General features: G+C 41.0%; 1 protein-coding gene across 1 annotated transcript; it reads right to left on the bottom strand.

The window, feature by feature from the left end:
* Nucleotides 1–822: 822 nt before the first annotated feature.
* GDF15 (growth differentiation factor 15) lies at nt 823–5,609 on the bottom strand. Its single transcript, XM_063294076.1, has 2 exons — nt 5,163–5,609; nt 823–2,579 (listed from the first exon to the last, which is right to left on the bottom strand). Exons 1-2 carry the CDS (start codon nt 5,515–5,517, stop codon nt 1,801–1,803), a joined length of 1,134 nt encoding a protein of 377 aa, XP_063150146.1. The 5' UTR covers nt 5,518–5,609; the 3' UTR covers nt 823–1,800.
* Between the last annotated feature and the right edge of the window lie 5,131 nt (nt 5,610–10,740).

Genomic DNA, 10,740 nt, shown 5'->3' with positions numbered 1-10,740 from the left:
GAACAATTAGCTTTGTTTGGTTCCAGCCTAGCTGAGATTCATCCATTCATGCACATCCATGCACTTCTCATAGCTAGCATCGGGCAGATATTCAGCCAGTAAAAACGTCTCTAGCTTGCTGGTAGCTCCACCTGGGGAAACTGGTCTGTGTTTCTAAAAGGGGATGCTGAAAGCATGATGATGCTCCTCTAGCCTTTATATGGATTTTTGGGTGACCGTTAGGGTAAGGTTAAATTTTATAAATGTATGTACATTCAATGTTGGTGAATGTACCAATGTTGGTACATTGGTGAAACCTTTGAAGGGATGGTTTTACTCAGCTGATTCCTGTCATGACCTCGTTGCAAGGCACAAAGAGCCTCACAACGTGGATCATGATCATTAAGAAATAGAGGAAGGAGATAATTAAACCAGGGATTAACACAAGCACCCAAAAGCACCCACACCCATGGACCCATAGACGGCTGAATAGAAGGACATCGGAAGAACGGAGATAAGCCACACCTGGTGCCCTGGAGGACACAACCGAATCCGGGGGACAAAGGAAGACACCGGAAAAACGCCCAGGCAGCCATCAAGGGTCCCATCAAGAGGGATCGGGACAATGTAGGGTGGAGGAGCCCGGGGCACTACAAGAGGGTATAAAAGGGGCACCTCCACCCCATCACCCCCGTTCCTGTTTTTCGTTCTGTCAGCCATCATTCCAATAAACCAGAAATCCTTAATACCCATTAAGTGAGTCTGTGTCTTATTGCGAAGCAAGGCTGACCCTGACAATTCCCTTTGGAAGAAAGAACGCAAGACCTCAGTCATATCTCCTGATCCACTGATTTTATTATCCTCTTAATTATCTTCCCCAGCCAAATAAATCTTCTTTTATAAATAATATAAACTAATAACAAAATAGTATTGATATAAACAAGAATAAGTTAAAAATAAATAAGAGAACAGGATAAAAACATCAGAGCAATGAAACAGTTTGAGCTTCCTCATGGATGCTTGGAGAGCAGAGTGACAATCAGCTTCTTGTGCCCCCAAAGCACATCAAAAAGCCCACAATTTATTCATTATGAACATTATTATTTAATATTTTGGTGTGTAAAGTGCTTATTACTTACAAGTCAAGAAGGGGACCTGAAATGATCTCTATCCCCTTCTACAAAAAATGTGACCTACTTGTGATAAAAAAGAAATAGAAAGAGGCCTTTTTTGGCATTCAGTTATGGAGTGTTGTGGAGGAATTCCATAATCCAGGGCAAAAAAGATGTGACTAGAAAGAAGAGCATAAACATAAATCCAGTTGGGAATTTTAGATCATAATTCTGAGCTTGGGCCCTGGACTCCTTCATGGCTGCTCCCTGTATCTGCACAGTCATTTTGACAAAAATCTTAGAAAATCCCTCCAGCTTCTTTCTCCAGATTTAGAACCCAAAAATGCAATTCCCACCTCTATCATGCACTGATAAATGTTGATAAATGACACTGCAATATCATTATGTTGACCATGTGATCTCTGATTGGCCTTGCAGTGTGATCCCTGATAGGTTGAGATGATTTGCTAGGAAGAAGATGACCCAGTTTTCATTAAAATGGTGCTAAAGGAGCAGCTGATTTGGCCATGAGTAACTGCTATATAAGAACGAAAGAAGTACACAGAGAGGATGTGCATAAGACATTTACTCCTCTCAAAAAAAGGGATCAGCTCCAGATATGTTCATTAAAAAAGGTTCATTATTACTTTTGCACTCCTTGATTTAAACAAGCAGGATGCCTCTTCCCCCAGAATCTCCCTCCCCGACTTCATGCACAGTGACACCGAGTAACAATCATGTCATCAAAGAGTTGGGTGGCCACCATCCCATCACTGCCATAATGCATAAGCACCATTGGCTCATAGGCGGCAGGAACACAACAAGGTGCCGGAGTCTCCCCAGAAAGACTGTGCAACCTGGCCTTGATCTGGGCATGCATGCTGGCTGGTTTGTAGTTGTGTGGGCAGGAACCCTCACAGAACTTCATAGAGTAGCTTTGCGGGGCCACCACCCAATCCGACCACCCAATGGCCTCGAAGGAGACCTTAAGTGACCTCATGCAGCATTTCCCATCGCCCTTCCTGCATTCCTCCTCATCAAGCTGTCTTGCCTTCCTTACTGCCTTTCGAGTTTCAGACTCTATCGTCAGTGACAGCAACTCTGTCCCTTCTTCTGTCATGGTAGTGGCCAGCCACGCAGCCGTGTCTGACCTAAACTCCAAGCCCAGATGCAACTTGGGCTCAGAGCTTGCTACCCATTGCTCTACAGCACCCTTAAGACTGAGGCTTGGTGAAGTCCCTGAAATCACTTGGGAAGTAAGCAGCTTGGGGGTTCCTTTCTCCCTTGTGGACAGTTGGTAGAGATTAACATGTGCTGGCCATGTTATCTTGGACAGAGAGTTGCTCGGAGGATCTAGCCACTCCTTGAAGAGAGTCAGTTCAGCCCTGAGAATGTTGAGGTTCTGATGCAATGCTGCTGTCCTGGAGAACTCCAGATGCACATTTGTGGCCTGCAGATTTCCCGATGTGGACTCATTCACATGCATAACTGTACAGAGAGGAAGACAGGGAATAGGTCAGCTTTAGTTGCTAAATTACTTTTGGTCATCCAGCCTTGTAGTCCTCATAACAAAGCCACAACCTCAATCACCACTTCATACTGCCATTTTCTAAAAAGGGTACGCAACCCCTTTTGTGTTTAGAGCTACGTGATCTTTGAAATTACTGTACATTCTGGGTGCTGCAGGACAACTCTCAATTTGATTTCATTAATGTTAAATGTAATGTAGCTATATTAAAATAATTTAATTAAATGCGCTATACTTATTTGTTATGCTACGGTCTGTTAGCCATTTCATTATATCCTCATGTATTTAATAATTACCCTTTTTTATGGGAAAACAAAGTTACAGTTTGTTAGCAGAAGCGGCAGCCAAGGTTTTAAGGGCTACTGTACATGCAGCCCAAGAGATACAGGTTGGGCATCTTACCTTTTAATTAATAAATAAATTTGGGACACTTGGGAATCAGGAGTGATGGGAGCTAGTTCAGGGGAAAGACTTTCTTTCAGAGATCTCCCCAAGTTTCCTTCCTATGACTTCTAACAAAAGTACCTAAATATAGTGAGTAATATAACACTACTTTTATAGAAAAAGAATCCAAAGGATGGAAATCGTAGATTTGTTTGCTTAATGGGTAAACTGGTGGAAAGCTTTATTAAAGATAAAATGACCAAGGACAAAAAAAAAGAAATAGATCGACTATAAGCAGGCATGAAGAATAAGTCTTGCTGAAGAAATACAGCTTCTTCACTAAACTTTTGAGTTCTTCAAAAATGCTAATAAATACTGTATATGGATGGGGTTCTCAGGCAGAGTTTATGAGTGGTTTTCAGAAGCTTTCTGAAAAACACCCTTAGCAAAATTTCTGAGTATATTTAACAGTCACAGGAGAAGAGAAGCCTAGGAGCAAATCCAAACTTTATATTCTGCAATGCACTGAAGTAAACGACCAGGGATTGTACTGAATAACTCCTTAGAACCTCAGAGTGCAGTAGCTGTTCAGAAGTCATTGTTTGTTTTACACGGTAGTTGAACAACGGAGTTTGCTGGTGCCAGAGACACCAGCAAAAGGGAGTTAGACTAATTTGTGGAAAATACAAATTATCAATAGTTATGTCAAGATGGATATGCATAGTATCAGCAGTGGGGTACCTCCCAATATCAGGTTCTAGAAGCATAAGGAGAACATTGCTATTATATTCCTGCCTTAAGCATCCCAAAGACAACTTGTTGGCCACTGCAGGAATAGAAAGTTGGACCAGAAGAGCCTTTGCTCAGATCCAGGATAAATTCTTGACACAAGTCATGTTGCTTAGCTCACAAGTTGAACTAAACTTTGAAGGCACTTTTTTAGATGTAGCCACTATCTGAGCTGAACAGTAATGGCAACCAGTTGATGCCCATGTTCTGCAAGGAGATTTCTCTGGCAAAAACATTTTTATTTATTCAGATAATGAGCACATTCTTAGGTTATTTTTATCTGGTTGCACTAAATCATTGTTTACATTGCTGAATTCCTATTATTATTGATTGTGTTGGCTTTATATTGTTAGGCAAGATAGATGGGTATTTAAATGGATAGATTAGATCAGTGTTTCTCAACCTTGGCAACTTTAAGAGGTGTGGACTTCAACTCCCAGAATTCCCCAGCCAGCAAGAGCTGAAGTTGCCAAGGATGAGAAACACTGGAATAGACAGATGATAGATGAACAGCTTGAAACCACCAGTCTCTTTACTGTTTAAGTTTTGGGTTTGTTTTGTTTATAAAGCTACCTGCATTGTTTCTACTGGATAAAAATCTGTTAATAAATAAAGTTCTTGAGAGGAACAGGAATAATTGTTAGACGAACACATTGTACTGTGATGCAAATATAACCTGTCTTTAGCCTGGGCAACTCAGAAAGCCCAACTTTGGAAGCTATATAAAATTTTGGGAAAAGACTATAGAATCATAGGGTTGGGAGCGGCCACTTAGGCCAACTCCATGTTCAGTGCAGGAATCCGTATTAAAGCATTTCAGACCTAGATAGATGGCCAAGTAGCCTTTGCTTGAACATATCCAGTAAAGGATGCCCACCACCTCATAGGGCTTTGGTTCTTTTGTTGAATTTAAGTTTTTCCTAACATTCAATTGAAATCTACCTTAAATCCATGCCCTACCCTCTGGCCCAAATGGCAATGAAAGGCCAGACTAAAGTAATTCAGAGAAATGTCCAAGTTGTCTTCATTCATAAAGCATGGTTGTCTATATCAGTTTCACCTGTCCTGGCTTCTCCCTCTCTATTCTCTTCCTTTGCAAAGTTTTAATATTGACATTTCCTGAAAACCAACATTAAAGCAACCTTTGATTCTGTGGTGGGTGCACACAAGACACATGCACACAGTCCTTACAAGTTCCCTAATAGCTGCTTTCTAAGAACCAGAACTACATGCTCAAGGGAATGTCTGCATTGCAGCAAAAGCTGGAGCAATTCACCTGGATTCTAAAGACAGTGGAAAAGGCGTATGAGACACATGGACACCCACCCCCTGATCCACTGAAGACACACTAAAAGAAGATGAACACTTACATTCAGGCCTCAAAAGATGAATGGTGGTGGATGGCAGCAGCTTGGTTTGGTTTGCTTGGAGCTGTGCTAGCAATTCCTGGTAGCGCAGTTGTGCCTTCTGGATCTCCTCTTGGTCCATGGTGCCCTGGATGGCTGGAGGCCTCTCCAAGCCCAACCTCACCAGGATGCCCTGCTTAACAGCCTCCAGCTGGAGCTGGACATCGTGTCCCCTGTGTGGCCTTGGGTCCACCCTGGAAATGAAGAGCAGAAGCAGCGTTCCCAGACTGGGGATAAGACCCCTGAAATAGCATGAGAAGAAGACTGGCATTGTGCCAACTGTGATGCCCAGATCTTGGGGCAATTTCCCTAATTCCATTGACAAAGAAAGGTGCCCTTGATTTTGCTACTGCCTGCCCTACCAATGAATGAACTTGAACTTGACCAGAACTCTCTTTATACGCAAGATGAACTTCGACTGAGTCACATCAGCGCTCTCACACGCTGCCTTGCGTCAACGAGGAAAGCAGTAAACATTACTGCCAAGAGAAATCCAGGCGGTTCCCTTAGAGGGTGGGGGGAGGCAAAAATTCTCCTCCGGGGAGAATTTGACAGTGGCAGACCCTGAGGAATTTACGGTGTGGGTTTCCCCCCTCGCCTCCTTTTTTTGTGGCCATGGAAACAAGCACATACAACTGCTCAGGATGTTTTCAGGTGACTGTGTTGTTGTTTTTTTTCAAAAAGCAAAATCCAGCTGCACCACTGTCCAGCCTCTTGGGTGAATTTGAAAGTGTCCATACCATGTTAACACACACACGAGTCCTCACTTTGGGGTTGTGTACTAGCAACACAGTGACCCAGCCAGCTATTTATTGGATAATACGCATCTCTGTGCACCAGTGTGAAAAATCACAGGTGCCTCACTCTAGATGTCCATCCAGGACCAGAGAGGAAGTAAAATGAAAGTAGAGATGAAAATATGGATTTCCTAGAATGATCCCATTTTTTGTGAGGCTGTTGTAGAATTTTATTTCTGTGCCAGTAGCAGGACATGGGTTAACCATGGTGGCCCCCTGTAACCCCAGTTTTGACGGGGGGTTGTTGTTTGCACAGTGCTTGGCACACCAACCAGACCTTAACCAAGTTAACCATATCATGCAAATAGGGTATATGAGTTGGGAACAGAGGTCTGTTACTATAGCTCAGGGTTTCTCAACCAGGGTTCTGTGGAACCCTAGGCTTCCGTGAGAGGTCACTAGGGGTTCCCTGGAAGATCACGATTTATTTAAAGAAATTATTTCAAATTTGAGCAACTTCACATTAAAGAGGCAAGTTTCATTCTTTATTTTCAGTTTAAGAACAGTGTTAATGCATATAGACAGGGCTACACATGAAACGAATAGAATAATTTTGTAACTTCCGGCCTGTATCTGAGCCTGAATGTGCAGGGGTTCCCCGAGGCCTGAAAAATATTTCAAGGGTTCCTCCAGGGTCAAAAGGTTGAGAAAGGATGTTCTAGAGAGTTTTAGAGAGAGTTCCAGAAATATAAGATTTGGGCCCAGGTGATTGTGGAGCCAACATGCACAGGGACAGTAAATATCTGTGATTGTTTATTTATTTATTAAACAGATTTATAAGGCTGCCCAACTCACACATGGTGACTCTGGGCAGCTTGTCTGATGATCCTTCTCTGATGGCAACAAGCTTTGCCAAACTGTCAGAGGAGGCAACAGGTTGATCATTTTATTATTTATTTATTTGTTTATTTATTAATTATTCAAATTTAATTACCGCCCATCTCCCCCAAAAGAGGGACTCTGGATGGTTTACAATAAAATCAAACTATGATGCTGGGTTAAAAACGGATTTTTTTTTCATCTGACTTAACCATGAAAGGTGAAAGGTTCCCTGTGCAAGCACCGAGTCATGTCTGACCCTTTGGGGGGATGCCACTTTTGCGACGTTTTCTTGGCAGACTATATCAGGGTGGTTTGCCATTGCCTTCCCCAGTCGCCGCCTTCCCCAGCAAGCTGGGTGCTCATTTTACCGACCTCGGAAGAATGGAAGGCCGAGTCAACCTGAGCCGGCTACCCGAGACTCCAGCTTCTGCTGGGATCGAACTCGGGACTTGGGGAGAGTTTCAGCTGCAATACTGCCGCCCACCACCCTGCGCCACACAAGGCTTGACTTCACCATACCTCTCTTAAATTGTCTTACATTTCCATCAACGTCTTTTAGGACTAAATGGAGCTTCTGTTTTAGAGGCAGTAGAATGGGTTCTGTTCCCAAGGTCTGTCCTTAAGTCAAATTTGCACATAAGCTGGAACAGTATTATTGTATAATACTGTAAAGATAGTATTGTGTAATTAACTTGAATCATTGTGTATTTAACTCAAAATTTGCTACAATAGGCTCTGTTCTTAACTATGGGTTGTCTGTAAACGGGGTGTTCTTAACCCAGGGACTACCTACTTCTGAATGATGTGGGCTAATCCTTCTCTCTTAGCCCAACCTACCTAAAAAAGTGGCTGTTGTGAGGAGAAGGGAGCATGTTTGCTACCTTGAGCTCTGGAATGAAAGGCAGAATATAAATAAAAATTTTAAAAAGCCAATCAAGAATGGGAGGCACTATCTCAATGCTTTATTTGGAGGCTTTCCAGAGATTTCCAGTTATAGGAAGAAAAAAAAAGGATTATATCAATTTTGGTCTGAACATCAGGGTTCCCATTGCTGTGTTTGGAATGACATGAGAGTGGTTAAGTCCCTTCTCCAGCAATACTTTTTATAGTTTAAATATGACAGAAAAGACATGGAAAGGGGAAAGATGATAGAGACAGCAATATAGAGATATTTCGTCTGGAACATATGTAGCTTCCTAAGATCTCAATGAGAGTGCAATCTCCCATGTTCAAGAGTAGGATACCTCTAAATATCAGATGCTGGGATCTAGAAGAGGTTTGTCATCTCTATTTTGTATTGGTTCCAAGAAAAATGTGAGTAGCCCCCACCTGGAAACAAAATACTGGGATTTTTTTTTTAGATTTGAAGGAGGAAGATAATTCCAATAGTATCTAATGGTGGGGCATTTAACACAATCATCTTTTCATGCTTTTTTCATAATAAAGCATACTGCTTTCCCACTGAATTTCTGCATTCCAGAAATGCTAGAAATGACCCTTCACAAACCTCTGAAATGGCAGGGAAGGGAATAAAAAAAGAGTTTTGTTTAGAATGTTTTTTCAAACTTGGCAACTTTTAAGATGGGTGGATTTCAACTCCCAGAATTCCCCAGCCAGCTATACTGGCTGGGGAATTCTGGGAGTTGAAGTCCACCCATCTTAAAGTTGCCAAAGTTTGAAAAGCATTGGTTTAGAATATATAATGTGCAACTGTGTCTGCCCCTTCTTGAAAGGTACATTATTGAAGTGGGAAAAGTCACAATAGGACATGCAGCTTATTCGAACCCTAAAAGGACTTATTCTTGGCTCTTCCAGAGGTGATTCATTCATTATTTTTTTCAGCATGTTTCTTTCCAAGGTTTTCAATCAGATTGGATTCTTGTATCAAATATGGTGAGGAATTTTGTTTCTAGCATGGGTTGGAGGCAGCCAGCGGTGAGGTAAGCTTGGTTTCCTTCAAAATTAAACCACGTGCCATTGGCTGTTGATGAGGGCATATGGGAATCCAAAGTAAGAAATGATGGCGGCCAAGTTCTTGCCAATCAAAGGAACCATAGTACAGGAAGTTGCTTGAATCCAGTGTTTGAAAGGCATTTTATTCCATACAGTCATATCATGTTTTATGGTTGTGCCTTGCTTGTAAATTGCTGAGGTGTTGGGTGGTCAGACATCTTCAGAAAGAACATTCTGTGGCTTGAAAGGATTCACCAACTGATGAGATTGGAAGTGATTCAACCGCAGGGGCCTTTGAAACAAGACCTCATAAAAACATTTAGATGAAAATCAGGCCTGAATATTTTGAAAATCCACGTAACATTCTTTTTTTTAATTAATAATTTTATTGAAGTTTTTAATAAACATAGTAAAAACTAATACAAACTAAACGAGAAGAAAAAAGAAAAAGTTCAGAAGGTGCAGAAAAAAGAAAAAGAAAAGAAAAAGACTACAAATACAGAATTGGCTTCCAACCTTCACTACACCATGCATAAGCTAATATACTAACTTTTCACCTTCCTTTAAAGTTACAAATAAAAAAACTCTTCTTCCCATAGCCTAATGTTTATCTATATGCAATCTAGAAATCATCATCTTTTCAATCCTAGTTCAGTAAAAAGTCCATTAGGAGTTACCAGAAATATCAAACAAATAGTTTATCCCTGCTCAAATAGTCCAACTTTATATTCCTCCTTTTTGCTCTGCACAATCTTGGCCTTTAAATCATTCCTATGGCATCGCAGGATTTGATCTTTCATCACTCTTTGGTATTTAAAAGAAGTCTTCAAAGCTTTCACCACCTACTTTGTAAATCCCATAGAGAGGCATCATCCAGGATTTCTTGTTGCAGCTGTTCCATATTCAGATCCTTTTCTTGATTTGTCTTTTGTATTACCATTTTGGTAATCTCAATTTTGTTGTCTTCCATGCCTTCAAATTCTGTAATGCCTGTGTCAGGTAAAAGCTTTTTAAAGTTTTTCTCATTGTCTTCTAAAAGTTTATCCACTGAAATCTGTATCTTTTCTGAGATACTAGTTATTAATATTTCAGTCCACGTAAAAAACTCTTTAAATTAAAAAAGAATTATAGCTGGCTTTGCCGTTTTAACTCTTTTCTGGCTGATCTTTAGTTCCCTCTAGTGTCTATTTGCAACCTTCATCAAGCATCAGTTCCTAATATAATTAGTTCCATTTCAGTCATTTTCCACAGGTATATTATTTAATTATGTACTTGTTTTTCCAATCTTACAGCAAAAATAACCAATATTCCAAATCTCTCTGGTCTCCCAAACCATTTAAAACTTTCTTAAATCAAAATCCCTTTTTGCTTTTTGCCAATTGCATATTATTTTAAATTCTTAAGACTCTATTTAAAATTTCTTAAAACTGAAGAATTATGACTCACCAGGTGTCAATTTAAGCTTGCTGTTTTAAAGTCCTCTAATATCCATTGTTGTTTATTTGTTCAGTTGCTTCTGACTCTTCGTGACTTCATGGACCAGCCCACTAATATCCATAAAGTGGTTAAATTGAACATTTCCAAAAGTGATTAGAAAGTGAATTTGGCTAGCTTAGTGTCCTTACAAAAGCCTCCATTGCTGCTGAGAGCAAAGATGTCTTCTCCCTCAGCTCCTGGTGCTCAAACCCGTGGGAGACCACTGTTCTACGGTCTCCTCACGAGGAGCTGCCATTCAGAGCACCCAATCTCTTTCTCCTGAGAAATTCAAAGGACCTGCCTACTTGCTGGTCTTTCGTTCTCCACAGCGGTCGTTGTCTCCACTTGTTCATGGAGACATCTTCAGTCAGCCATGACTCAAACCAGAAGCCCAAAATCCACTTAACGTTCTGACCCATGGGGAAGGAAAGAATGCCTCTTCTCTTCAGTCTGCCAAATGGCTAGAGAGCAGGCAATTTGGCAATTTTGTTTTT

Source organism: Candoia aspera, chromosome 1 (genome assembly GCF_035149785.1).
Source record: "Candoia aspera isolate rCanAsp1 chromosome 1, rCanAsp1.hap2, whole genome shotgun sequence".
NCBI classification, from domain to species: domain Eukaryota; kingdom Metazoa; phylum Chordata; class Lepidosauria; order Squamata; family Boidae; genus Candoia; species Candoia aspera.
Note: the sequence above shows the minus strand (reverse complement) of the source record. Positions and strands in the feature narration are given on the sequence as shown.

Bases quoted from the DNA above. Each gene is read 5' to 3' on its own strand.
- GDF15 (XM_063294076.1), bottom strand. From the start codon at position 5,517: ATGGAATTAGGGAAATTGCCCCAAGATCTGGGCATCACAGTTGGCACA. The intron at 2,580-5,162 runs GTAAGTGTTCAT...CTCTCTGTACAG, and splicing joins TCATCTTTTGAGGCCTGAAT to TTATGCATGTGAATGAGTCC.